This window comes from Gymnogyps californianus, chromosome 1 (assembly GCF_018139145.2).
Source record: "Gymnogyps californianus isolate 813 chromosome 1, ASM1813914v2, whole genome shotgun sequence".
Taxonomy (NCBI): Eukaryota; Metazoa; Chordata; class Aves; order Accipitriformes; family Cathartidae; genus Gymnogyps; species Gymnogyps californianus.
In genome coordinates, this window is record NC_059471.1 from 144,870,672 (window position 1) to 144,885,502 (window position 14,831).

At 38.5% G+C, this 14,831-nt stretch overlaps 1 protein-coding gene across 6 annotated transcripts in view; it reads right to left on the bottom strand.

Annotated features, from left to right (window-relative positions):
* SOX5 (SRY-box transcription factor 5) overlaps positions 1-14,831 on the bottom strand; it is a 337,014-nt gene that overhangs the window by 87,519 nt on the left and 234,664 nt on the right. For 5 of the 6 annotated variants that reach the window (XM_050907886.1, XM_050907914.1, XM_050907904.1 and 2 more), the window contains exon 7: positions 10,733-10,853. In XM_050907886.1, coding sequence (XP_050763843.1) covers positions 10,733-10,853 — 121 coding nt within the window. Of the gene's footprint in view, positions 1-10,732; positions 10,857-14,831 lie in introns of all 6 variants that reach the window. The other variant, XM_050907895.1, reaches the window with a different exon arrangement.

The following is a 14,831-nucleotide window of genomic DNA, read 5'->3' on the forward strand; positions in this document are numbered from 1 at the left end:
TCCTTTACAGTTCATTTGGTAGATATATCAAGGAGATGCTTCTGAGAGAAGAACATGCTAAAGTCCCCATGGCCACGTGCATCCCCCATGGCCATGTGCATGGTCACAATCACTGGCTTTGGTGGTGCAGGTAATGCCTCTGGGGCTCTTTAGGAGACCATGCTAGAAAGCAACTATTACACCAATACATGCTAATGTAGTTTTTCAGAATTCTAAGGAAAAAACTCAAATTCATCCTAAAAACAGATTATAGCTGTGCAGAGCTAGGCTCTCCTGTCTAACGGTTGGGTTTTTGTTAGTTCAGTCTTCAAAGGGTTTTACATTTTTCCAGTGCTCCAAATATTTTTAACAAACAAGAACAACAAACAAAACTGAAAAGCTTCTGTAACCTATCATGAATCTTTGCATCGTAATACCCTCTGCTATCTTGTGCTTATTGTAGGGGTTTAGCAATTCTTTTTATGAAATAAAGTATACCCCGTCTGTGCTGTGACTCTTTCACAAGTGCTGCTCATACACAGTATATCCACATTACTGCTCCCACGGTACAGACACGGTAGCAGTGAAGAAGTTGGAGGAAGGCACAATAACGAGCAGAAACACCATCAGGGTTAGCGGCTCACTGTGTTTGCCCTGGTACAAATGTCTAACAAAAGATCGCCTCTGTCCGGAGGAGCTTACTGTCCACAGTAGACAAAACACAAAAGAGCAAGGAATATGCTCAAATGCCATGCCATGCCCTGTGTCACTCTACAGGCCGGTGGAAGAGCCAAGATTAAAACCCACAGACAACTCTCCAGACAGTGCCCTTCCCAGGGAAGAATCCAGGCCCTGTATCAATGAGCAGGCCAAGCACTTATATACTCACATCACATGGTGCAGGAGCAACTGCCACCCTTCAAAATACTAACAAAGGCCTCAAGTCTCCTCTGATAAATATGTACCTGCTCATTCTTTGCTGTTACTCTAGAACATGATACATCTTTCTACTGTCCTTAAATTTATTCCCATATCAGACTGAAGGTTTTGCCTGAGCAGTTTTAGTTAATTCTGAAGCCTGGGAAATGCATGTCTTAACTATTTCATTACTTCTTCAGTAATCTTATTTATCTTATTTTTAGATGTAAAAAGTTGCTACATTTTTTTCCCAAGCTCTAGGAACATTTCAGGAATGTGAGGCAAGATATAGTGTTATTAGAAATAGATATTTCCCAAGCCATTCACAAGTTTGCATCACTGAAAACACCAATAAATTCTCAGACAACTATATTACATTTCAATTTACAAAATTCACTATTAATCTGCTAATGCACGCAGGCAGGAGTGTACCTCCCTGCATCTTTCAGCTACCAAAAGAAACATTTTGTGCAGTCCTTTCACGTTCTGAACTGTCTCTTGTTATGTGTGGACTTTTCTTATAAACAAAGCATCAGAGAGAAGTTTTGTTGTTGTTGCTTTTCTTTAGTACACTATATGGTACAATCTGGAGCAGGTCAAAGGCTGGGATTTTTATTGTGAGAACAAGGTAAAAATTATTTCATTAGCTGACATATTCTTCTCTAATATATAACTATTTCCCAGCTACTTGGTGACTTCACTTTGAAGAACAGAATTATTCAAGACTGACTACATGAAAAAAGCACAGAAAGATGTAAGTACTGGTGATACAGCACCTAAAGAAGTGAACAGGATATGTCAGCCTGGGGGAGCTGATGGGGTATATTAAAGGTGTTGGTGCACACTGTGAGCAAAGGAGACTGCCAGTGGCTCAGGAAAGAAAGAAGGCAAGGCTGAACCCTCAGTTCTGTGCCAATTCTTTACTTCTCTATCCTTCTTTTGGTCCGTCTTCCACAAACATACCCAGAACCTCTTTCCTGATAATTTATGCACTGCAACTTCTTTCAATTTCAAATCACACCTTCATCCTTGCCCGAAATAATCTTCCAAGATCTTGCTTACAAGAGGATTTTTCATGAAGTACATTCACTTTTAAACCACTCTTTCTATGAACTCTCCCTATCATCCTCCACTGAAAACACTTTTCTGCGAAAGTAAGTTGTGGTACAGAGCCAAGTGGACATCCTGTCCCAAAACGCAAAATAACAACACTGTGCTTAGGAACTTGATTTTCAACTGACTAGCTACCAAGCTCATGGATATTAAATGATTATACTTGTGGAAATACAACACTGGCTCTTAAACCATTTACATGTTTTGCAAAATTTTATCAAAGGAGTTTAGTAAGTTAAAAAACATTAAGACTTTTTTTTACAAGAGAAAAGAAAGCATAGGAGCTAACATTATGTGTGTTGCACCATTCACCTAAACTCATGAGATGTTTTTTGTATTCCTTTTTCTGTCACTCATCTCATTTATTCTCCTTCATGGTGTAATCCCTCCTAGTGTCTTGTCTTTTCTCCTGACAGGCTGCAAGCTCTTCAGAGCAGGCACAATTGTCTTACTTGCTATATAAATCAAGTTAAATGCTAATGTTAAATTATAATGTTTTGACAGGATTTTTAAGTTGAACCTGATTATATGAAACAATAGAACACTCTGATTTTTTTCCTGAAATTTTCTTCTTTAAAAAATAATGATACCCAAAGAGGAGAAGTAGGGGGTTTATTTCCCATGATTTTTTAAAACTTATTGTTTTCCTCCTACTTGTCTTTCAGGGACAGCAAGTGTAAAAAGTTGGCAGGTCATGGAAAGAGAAGAAAAAAAGAAAACAGGGTAAAGAATATAAACAGTAGGAAACAAAAACAAATTCTTAAATTATAATTTCCAAAACCAGTATGCTAAACTAAATTCCATGAAAATACTGGAATAAACATTTCCTTACAGTAGATTCTGTTGAATGAAAAGGAATTCTACATTATCTTCCCCCCATTTTTGACAAGCTCTAGAAAAAGCCACAATAATTTTACACTCAATTTATCACTTAAGTATATTTATAATGAATAATCACAGCTGATGGCTAACTGACAGGTAAGACACTGCATCTCTTCTCACCACTCATTCATTCTCATCCTCATCACCATTTTCCTTTCGGTTTTTTAGTGTGATGGTGGACATGTAGTAAGAGTAATGGGAGGCTGTGAAAGATATGAGCAGCGTTCCCTGGCTTCTGGCTCTAGGCATTAGGGATTTAGATAAATAAGAAAAAGAGTATAAGAAGATACCATTAGGCTTTCAAAAAGAAATCCAAACTGGTTCCCTGGTTTTCTTCGAGGATAGTTCCGGACAGCATTGACCGAGTGCCGCCTACAAGGGATTAGCCTATTTTGTATTTCAGAGAAACAATTCAGTCTATAGAAGGGATGGCTTTGGAGGGACCTAAAGGCAGCCTTCCAATTCCTATGAGGAGGTGATCAACAAGACAAGGCCAGGCTCCTCACAGCAGTGTTCAGTTGGAGGACAAGAGCCAAGGGACATAAAGTGAATCAAGAGAGGATCAGATTCTCCCCATGAGGACAGCCAGACGTTGAAACAGGCTGTCAAAACAGGGTTGTGCAGTCTCTGTCCTTGGAGGTTTTCAAGCCCTGACTGAATAAAGCCCTGAGTAACCTGGTCTTATCTCCTAGATGACCCTGCTTGAAAGAAAAGGTTGGACTACAGACCTTCTGAGATCCTTTCCAACCAGAATAATCCTATGATTTCCAGGGTGCCTATTTTTTTTTTTATATATACCTGTTGAATAAATGACAGTTATTCAAAAGCTCTGAGTACCAAGGAAAGCCAATGTATTTCCACAGAGGTTTGTACATGCTCATGAATTTAAAAATCGGGACTTTTATTTGGTTGCCCAACTAGGGATAACAGTGCCATAACATCAGACATCTTTTATGGCCTAGAAACTGAACTGAAACTATCAGCCTGTTTTCACAGGACCCCATTATTTTGCTTGTCTATTTTGTTTTTATTAGCATTATTGTGAGAAGCCACACATAGATCAGGGGCTATGGGATTCTTTCAGTTAGAAACAGTCTTTAACAGTGTTGTTATTTTTTGCAGTCTTGATGCCTTCCGTTGCATTTGCAGCATTACAGAAGTGACACATTCTCATGTATGCTAAAAGGCAAAGTTGTTACCAAAAATTCCTCCTTCTTGCTGTTTCTATCCACAATGCTATTACTCTTTTCTTATCCTGGGGGGAACATGAGGGTTCAGTCATATGCTCATTCTTTTCCAAGGCATAAACAGTAGCCCTGAAAGATGACTAGCATCTTTATAAAGAAGCTACAGTATGTGGTCCTTACAACACATGGTTCCTATTTTTGTCATTCTGATAAAAGCATAGCAATGTCAATATTTTTTTCTTGTGATTTGGTGATTGTCAGTGACCTGTATGTCAGCTGATACAGCTGACACAGTTAAATCAGAAATTAGCACTCAGTCTCTTTAGAAGCCAGACACATGGACACTGAACACAAGAAAAATTATAAGACAGTCCACATGATACTCCATTAAACAATGAAACATGTGACTGACTAAAAAACAGAGATACATCAGCAAATTTCCCTGAGGAAGTTTATGGTATTTAACTCCTAAACATTAATTTTATTGTACTATATGAGGAACCAATTAACTGAGAGTTTCATTTTTATCAGACATCGGAATTATTGTTCAGAATATAGATGAACAGTAAATCCAGCATATTTTAATTTCATTAGGTTTGGCTTGTTCATCTCACACATTTTTGCTGATTTTAAAAGGTAATTAGATATTTCATCAACAACTTTGTGTGCATTATTTTATTTAGAACACTTCCAGCAGCAACGAGCTGATATGTAAGACATATACAATGTAGCTATTGTATATTCAGATTTTCCCCCCCTAATTGGATATGGTTGAAATAGTGATTAAAGTGCTTTCAGAAAACCTCGTGTTGATGACATCTGACCAGGAACACAATATGATTTGTTACAACAAATTATCCACAGGGGAGAGGAGGAATGGGCAAAGAAAAACAATTCTTGTTTCCAACATTTGGCATATTTCCATAAAAATAACATCGGTATCAGCAAATAGAAGGCTACCTAGAAGCTTTCCTGAGAACTTGCGAATAACCTGGAAAATATATTTGGGGTAAATCCCACTTCCAGAAATACAGACTTAGTAACTATTGTTTCCTGCGAAAAGAAAACAAATCCTAAAAATCTCCATATAATTCAATTTCTTGCATGCCTCAGTTTAGAAAACAAAGCATGTTGTTCATCCTCCAGAGAAGAAACTATCTGGAATTCAACAGCTTCAATCGTATTGAAAAACTTCAGGACTGACACAACATACCACACCACCGTAAGTGGCTAGTCAACATTTCACTTCCTGTTTAACGTGATCATCAAATGCTTAAAGAAGCAATGGAGTGCAGTTTCCAAAATGAATCTTACTTAGCACTATTAATTGGGGAGGATCCATCTTCTTTACAAAGTTTGGGCTACTCTGTGTCTTTTAGTGGAAAGCTAATTGTAAACAGTGCTGCAAATGTAGAACCACAGAAGAAGCACGGGGTCCACAAAAGAAGCATGCCCTGGCGCATTCTGCTACTTACAGTTGTTGAAGAATACTCAATCTACCACTGTTCTCAGCCTAACTCCTTCTGCCTTTTCTGTAAACAGGTCACCAGAAGCAGCCCCTTTTGCTTTCCCAACTCTTTATTTCATTCCCTTTATTATCTCTTAGACAGGAGAGACAATCATGCCTTAATATTCCACATACAAATCTATACATATGTGCATTAATAAAAGGATCACACTACCTACGACTAAAGAGCAGCCTCCTTGGAGGCGGAACTATGCAGTTTTTAAAGGGCACAATACAAAACTTCGTCTCTTCTATCACTTGCACTGTTTTTATACTTGCAAAGCACTTCACAAATATTAATTAGCTCTAAATAAATTCTAATTATTTCTAAGAGTGGCCCTAGCAGATCTGTATCATCTGGTGAGAAATCTGACTTCAGTGAAGTCAACAGCAACAGCTCCTCAGACCTCAGCAGAGCTGACATTTCACTCGCCATTGCTAAAATGCTGGGAGTCATGTAAATTATCTAGCAATTATCACAAGTGGAGCTCAACTAGTAACAGCAGTAGTAACAAATGATAGGGTTAAGGAATGCCGGCTGAGAATAAAAGGAGAAGGGTTAAATGACCTGAGCCAATCTGCATAGCCTAAATGTGGGAGAAGCTTTGCCACAGTTTGGGAAATGCAGTAATCGGGCTCTGTTTGGTTTCAACATCAGCTGAAATGGAAGGTGCTCACCTGCTGCTAAAACCAATTCATATACTTCGGACACTGGGGTTAACTCCTAACATCTGCTCATGCCACAGGTCACTAACTTAGTTAACACCCCACTTTGAAACATTAACTCTTTATAAAAGGAGATTTGCATTATACATCTATATAAATATTACATATTATGTATATAATAAAATACATATAAAGAGGTTTGCATAAAAATCAAAATACTTAAATTCCAAATAGCACATAGTGAAACGATAACCAGGTATGTAGCAAATAAGTAGGTAACCAGTATTTTTCTTGCTAATTGTGGACAATATAGTCCATCACATACTGCCAGCTTATTTTTCTCATATGAAAAAAATGCTTTGGTTGTAAATAATAATATTAAATATTTTACACACCATGCAATTATATCTAGGTATGGAGGTTAAAAATCAACTAGAACCACAGATTGTGAATCTTTTTCTCAAATAGAAATGTAATCCTAATAGAAGTTCCTCCCTTCTTCTCTGCCAACTTTACCACCACACAATATGCCATAGAGAAAAAAGGGGAAGTGTCAACTTGTGTAAATTGTCCCTTATGTAATGCAAACCATCTGTTTAAAAAACAAAACAAAATGAAAAACCAAGCCACTCCCAAGCATGATCTGCTCTGGAGAAAGAGAAAGAAAAGGAAATTTACTACATCAAATTGGAAGCCAAAGACCATGACCTGCCGTGTAACCATGGAGAAAATATTTACCCCCTCCTCCCTGTATTTACCCAATTTTGTAAAATATTTGGAGAAGTCTAAGCGAATAATTTGCTCTGCACATATTAGAGATTGATATTGTTGTACTCTTTTGAGCATTTCAGCCGTCTAGAACGTTTCCAATCAGGTAGGGACCCAAGCAGAGAAACATCTTTGTTTTCAATAACAGACAGAAGAGCTCTCACACAGTGATGCCACCACTGGGTCAGAAGGTCCCTGAGTCCCCAGCCACTGGAACCTGGCAAAGTATAGGGGGATAAAGTATCGGTATACTCTTGCCCTGTTCTTCTACTCTTCTTTAGGTATCTGCCATGAGAGGAATCTAAATGGACCCCTGCTATGAACTGTTATCACTATTTTTGTGTTATCTTCAGTCAAATCCTCAGAAAAGGAAGTATGTGTAGAGAAAACAGTACTCTTCCTTTCCACAGTCTCTTTCTGGATAAGTCATTAGTCCATTGGGAAGCACTAGCTGAGGAACACTGCCACATACACTCTGAAACCACTGGGAGACATACATTTGACCCTCTGTTGCTCTAACATGGACAGGTGAATCAGAAAGCATTCAATAAGTTAGTTTGGTTTCATTATCTAAGCTGAATGAAAGAAAAATAGCAGTATAACTAGGTATTCATCATTTTTTCTCTTTCACTGACCTCGAGGCTGGATCACACACTCTGCCAGCTGCAGCTGTGCTGGCCGAAGAGGCCACCATCTCCAATCACAGCCCCCCGCCAAAGGTTACCACTGTGACCAAGCTCCTTGTTTAATCACTTCCCAACATGTTTCCATAAAACCGAGCCAGCTCAGTTTAAGCAATTTTAACAGAAAGTCCTTGCTATCGCAGCCTGGACAGAAGCAAGTTAGGGAGTGCTTAACCAAGAAGCTTGGCCAGTATGTCAGAAGTTAGAGGCACAGTGATGAGCAACTGGAGACAGTTATCTCTTCAGCTGCTTGGCCTGCAGACAGAAGGCAGCAAGTAACCCAATCATCAGGTGTGACCAATAGCACAACTGACTAGAGATCTGCAGTGCCTTAGATGACATGCTGCTGATTTTGAGATACTCTTTTGGAGGTCTGACTTTCCAAAGGGGCAGGGCACATAACGGTATAAATGTCCCTTTGAAGGTGTCCCCAACCAGATATCCATAATCAAGGTACTCAGCATCATTAGTTAGTTATGAAAATATTGGTTGTCACAACAATTCCCTCTTCCTTCTCCCCCAAATTTTCAAATCTCCCTTTTATTGTGAAACAGTATATGAAAATTTTCATAGTACTCTGTTATTTGTGACTGGAACTGAATTGTTCCATGGAGATTTTTATTGTTCCTATGTGCAGGTTATTAATGCTAGTAAGTACCAGAACCATCACTAGAGAATTCCTATCAATCATCCACACAAAATAATTCTGAAAATCTATCAGTCCAGAAAAAAAGGGCACGTTTTCCAAAAGGACCAGGAAGATGTAGAAGTGAGGTTCCATTTTCATAAGGTACATAAGCCAAATTTAGAACATACAATGCCAGGCAGGTAAAGATGCTGGTAGAGGGGTCTTCAGAAGTTCATAGGAAGGCCTTGCATCCAAAAGCAAACTCAGTGAAAGTTAGGCATGTAACGTGCTGAGAAGCTGAGCAAATTAATCCGCTGTACGTTCTCTGTTGCAGGGCTATACTGGTATCCACTTAGCTCAGTTCAAGCTAGCATAGGTGACTGTACTAAAGTTTACAGTACAAACATTTGCTAAATACCCCTGAGACTTAGATCCTAGTGCCTTTGTCACTTTTCAAATGAAGATTTAGTCTCCTAAATCACTCAGGTGCTTTAGAAAATTTTATCCAAAGCTCTTTGGTTTACAATCTACCCCATCTTTGCCAAGAGGACTGATAAACAGAAGGGCAAGCAGAAAAGTGGGAGAAATATGTTTTAATGGCCTGTCAAAAACATTACTTGATGTGAACATGTTATAGTTTTAAAGCAGCTACGTTTTTCATTGCTACAAGCTTTCTAGGTGTAGCTAAATCCGTATATGCTTTTTTGTTTACACTAAACTGTGAGTGAAAAGAAAAAATCCTTTGGACTACTTATCACTTTTCCTCAGCTTCTCAGTCAAACTCAGTCAAACATGCCAGGGAATCACCAAACACAGAGCTGTCTTTTTCCACTGGCTTCTGCTCAGTCCTAGACCTTGGCATGCTGTTAATTCCAAGCCTTACTGCCAGGAGCAGCAGCAACTTTGCTCTTTTTTCTTTGTCATTTTCAAGGTTACACAAACATGCAATGTCATATGTACTTCATGGATGTGAGGAGCTATAGGACTGTCTTACAGTTAACGTACATGCAGTAAAAAGATGGGAAAAAACCAACCTCAACTCTTTCTATCCAAACCAGACTTCATTAACATGGAACTAATTTAATCTGCCAGATATATCTAACGGGGTGCTTTCCTGACCTTTTCCAGGCCTACAGTTATGGTAGCATTCATATTCAGTGTGGCTTTCAGTTAAACATTCTGTAATGTGAATCACTACTTCTCCCATTTGAGAGAGACTGAGTGTGAAATCACTGGAAGAACTGAATGAGCCTATGCTTTGGCACTGCAGTTGCTGAGGGACGTGAAGTGTTTTGAACAGTAATTTTCAGTAGTGGTCCCAGTCTGTAAAATGTTAGGAAAAGGGATTAGTGGCCAAAGAAACTCAAGTTCGCATTCAAGTACTGTATCTACAATGTTACAGAAACTGAAAGAAATCTGAAATTGTGGGCTAAGCCAGTTTAACTAAAGGAATCTTTTTATGTTCTAATTTTATGAAACTGCTGCAGTGGCAAGTGCTGAGTAACTCAAAACAACTGATGAATTCATGAGTTAGTCAGCGATACAGATGGATACACTGACATGGACATAATAAAGCTAAACACCCATGCTAGAGACAGAGAACGGTAGAACAAGCAAGTCCTGGATAACTCAGTAGGAAACTGATGTCAGAAGAGTTATACAAGCACCAATGCATGAAAACAAGTCCATGAAATTCATGCTCTAGCTAAGTCTATTCATGGAAATGGAGTTCCTCGATTATTCCTTAATTTGTATCTATTATCATCCTGTTGACAGGAACATGAAATCCTATAGAAGGCTTAAACAAAATTTCCAAAAAAATCTGGGGAGTGTAGAGAACAATACCAATCTTTCAAAGATTAAAAAAGTAGATGCTATATTTTTTAGTGTTAGGCTCTCATAAATATACTCATAGTTTGTGTTAGTCCATCAAACTGAAAGACATATGCTATCTTTGATCTCTGTGCAGAACCCCCGTTGAGATTAATGTGAGTTCTGTGTGAAGAAAGAGACTAGAATAGGCCCTCAGTTCACAAATAGTAAGCAGCCTGCTTCAGGAAAAAAATGTATTTTCTTACAACAGTGTTGAAATTTATTGGGAAGTTTCAAATAGCTTCTTTTCAGATGTATGTACGTATGTGTGGTCAGGAGCATGTTCACTTGTCAAAAAGATCTGTCAGAAAGAAGGTGCACAAATCTACTTGTTGTGTGAAATGTTTTGCTCTTACGTTGAAACGCTTCATCTCTGACAATCTTTTCTCATACGATAACGACTAATCCTCTATTTTACACTCATCTGTGCAAGTTAATAGCTTTGTCCATCGGGCTACAGAGGTGATACAGATTGGCATGAAATTGTGCCCTATACCCACTTCCAGCTAAAAAAATCTACAGGACTTACTGCATCCCGCTTTGTAGCTGAAACCAGGAGGAAGAAGGAATCCTTGCTGTGCAGCTGCTGCTAGGGTTCGTTGGTCTGGAGGGAATACGGGAATCATTAATGGAGGCAGCTGACCCTGGACCTGCTGAACAGGAGAGGGAAAATCAAACGTGGAATTTTTTCTGGGGAAAATGTCTGCTTACATGCTTTCTCTTACTTCCAATCTGAGAGGTCAGGTTTGAATATGCTCCTCCACAATGGTGTGTTCCAGTAGCTTCAACTATTCAGCCTCATCTTAATTACCAAAGCACTTCGTATGAATTACATTAACCCAACATAAATCGAAAGATTCCACTAACGCATACCTATATCCCAAGTAATTATTCCCCCCATGGTCCATAATGCCTCACTTCTCTTTGACTGCAGGGTGGGTTTTTCTTCTCTTTTATTGCACTGTGTAACGATATCTCTGTCTCAGACAGTAGCTTTCACCCTGACTGAGCCCAAACACAAAGATACACACACACAGAAGTACAAATATGTGCACAAGTAGCGTACAGCACAGTCAGTACTATTTTTCTGCCCGTATACATGCACTTATTTGTACATGTGAAAAGATAAAGTCTCTGAGATGGTAAGAAAAAAGTCTGAGACACTTTATTCACAAATAAAACACAGCTATGTCTGAAGCATTAGCTGTTCAACTTTGCACAGCAACTGTACACAACCATGCAAGTCAGGAAATGGAAAATATTATATTGTAAGTGGATACTGCAGGGGACTTAAGACATGCAGAAATTAGTCATCAAAACTGGAAGTTGGCCATGGCACAATGTCTAATACTATTGCTTTTACCCAGTTCTGTCAGAGTTTTTAATTGCTAGAAATGGACATCGTCTTTGTATTTCACACAGATGAGAAACAAGAAGTTTGCTAGATTAAAATGTTAAATGGCTGGTTTTGATTAAAAAACCCCACTGTACTGACCAGATCAGTCAGTAAAGGGAGACTGACTCATTTTTTAAGACAGGTCATCTAGATTTTTAATGGCACTGTAAAGCTAAGGCATCGGAGGTACAGATACATTCTCAAAGACTAAAATTTAGTTTGTGGTCTGTAGTCTTAAGAAACAAGGAGAATTAGGGTGTTGATGGACAACCCTTTTTGGCCAGAGGCGTAAGAAGGTGTTACTCCCTTCATTATTGCCTGCACAGCAGAACTGGAAAAAGAGAACCTGTGCCAGCTCCTTGGTTGCCACAGTTCAGACTACAGCATCTTGACTTAATTTTATTTTAATTTAATCTCCTGAAGATCCAGGAGATGTCTCAGTTCACCCAACACTGTTACAAGGCAGAAGAGTGATAAGAAATTTGGGAAGGTAACCTCTTCATTTGTGCCAGGACCTGTCAACACCTGTGTGTGTGCTGACTGCATCTTTATAGTCTGAAACAATTTGAAAGGATGGAGTTCAGGAGCGCTGTTGATGGAAATTCTTGCACTGGGAGATTAAGGTTGGGACTGAAGGTAGAGTAGATGTAGCTCCACTCACTGAAGTAACTCGATCCATTTTTTGTTACTTCAGTATTCTCCTTTCTATTTTGATCCTGTTAACTAGAAGACATACATACTTTTAACGGGATTGCTGGAGAAAAAAAACATATAAAATGTGATTTCTTCTCTGTCCCCACTCAGTCACCCTAGAACTGTCCAATGTCTGCCTTTTCTTCATGTGTTTATTTTTTGTTTGTTTTGTTTGGGGGTTTGTTTTTTTTTTTTAAGACAAAGACAAAGTAACTGTATTCTTTTAGAACAAAAATGAACAGCCGTGTGGAATTTTTGCATAGTACTCTTCTTCGGCAAAAAGCCACAGAACTTTTTTTAAATGGTTTCCAAGGATGAAAGTGACTTTGCCAAGCAAAGAAGCTTCAAAACAGGACTCAAAAACACTAATAGAAAGACAGATGGTTCTACTAAGAGCTTTGCTGCCAAAAAAATGTTAAAAAAAAGTGAAAAAAATGGAGTGATGTTATTGAAGCTGACTGCAAAGTTCTCTGATGACTGCAAATACTCTTGTCCCACTGCAAGTGTTAACTCTGCCTCCAGGGCTAATATAACTAAAGCACCACACACACACAAATTGTCATTGCCAAGCCCACAATGTAGCACAAGTCTGCACTTGATTCCAAGTGACTGCCAAATACACGAGCAAAACACCACACTGAAAAATTCCCATTTAGGAAAACATTTACTAGGAAAATGCCCTTTCTTCTTAACTCTGACTGCTGCATTTCATTTTTTCAAATCACTGCTCCTCTTTATCTCTCCAAGGGGCCTTATACCCACTAATTTCAAATGACACAACCCTGGTTGCGTTAAGGAGGCAAGAACTATAGAGTGATGAGGATGGTTTGCATGGATACAGAAATAACGCAGTCAAAACAATGTGATTTTCATTCCAGGATGGAATGTATGTAGCACCACTCAAACAGCTACACTTCATTTTCTCCCAAATACAAATAAGTGCAAACATTAGTTTATTTTAATCCGATTACCTGACACAATACAATACAAATTATGCACTCTTCATTTTTATGGCTCATTTAACTACTACATCTTAACTTTTGCTATGTTTATTATTATTACCTAGAATTGCTAGCATACAACTGTTTCAAGTGGCACAGAATACAGGCCCTCCTTCTGAGTTTTACACGAAGGGTATTTTCCACTTCTGTTTTGTTTTGCTTTTTTTTAAGCTATTACTACGTCAGTAACATCTCTCACAAATGTTTTTGTTATATAGTTTACATACTTTCCAATGTTTTCTTGACAGTAACTTCTTGATACTGCATTTCTAATTTGGACATAATGGACTGCAAATCAGAGCTATTTTTCAGGCCCTTCAATTTGTTCTGCTAATGGACATATATATGTCCATAAAAAGAAATACGTCTTCAACAATCTAAAAATGCATATAGCTGTCAAGATTCTCCACTTGCCAGTCTCTCTACGTGATTACCTCTTCTTAGTTATAATTTCTTAAAGGTGAAGATTGTAGTTTAAATCCTCACAAAATTCCCAATGGATCTAATGGGCTACAATTTCACCTTGTAACTTCTTACCTACTTTATGATGTTAGTCTGGATGACACAGACACAATCTTCCAAGGGCCTGTTTTTTCACTACACATACTATTGTCACGATGTCAACTGATGACACAGTCCCCTGGTCTTTCTTTTAATTTGGATGCCCTCACCACATATCAGATGAGCCAGAAGTATTCTTGTACTGCATGACAAACTGTAGAGGCATGGTACGCACAGAAAAGGCATACGACATACATAAAATAACAAAGAAATGAACCAAATGTCATGAGAGCCATAATATTCTATACAATCAATTCACTAGTCAAGGAATTCATACTTTCATTCACATATGTCTGACAAGTAATTTGGGGCAAGAGGGAAGCCCATGATGCAATGAAAGGCATAAACCATACCACTTGACATTTAGTTTATGAGGAATAACTCCCCTTAAGGTAGCAGATACACAAGAGTTCAAACAGTCCAAGAAAATAAAGGTTCTCTAATTCGTAATGAGGACAGTAAGTAATTTTCCGTAAGGGCAAAGTATTTTAGGAGCGGAAGAAATTGCAACCAAGTTTAACCTAGAGCCCAAACCAAAATCAGGGACCCTTCATACTTGACACTGAAAATCCGAAAAGGACACTAGCCCTAAAGAACTTACCAATGAAAAACCAGTATGAGCACATAACAAGCAACTAATAGTATATCTACTGTCCAAGTGGGAAACTGAGGCATCCAGAATTGCCCGTAGAGATTTTAGATTTTGGGAAGTGCCTCACTGTATCTTTATTTTTTTCAGTGCCTTTGAAAAATCTGCCCTTAAATGACTTATCCTTATCAAAAGAAATTTGTTAGTAAACTTGGAACCGATTCAAGTTGTTGAAGCCTGGGCCAGTGTCTTCACAAATCTGTGCATGTCCTTTATGACTTGACCATAACAAATCCAACTGCACAAAGACGTGCATTCAGTGTAGCCACAGCTAGATTCCCAGCATTCCCAGCTTCATTATAATTGGAGTATTTCCGCCTAAATTCTG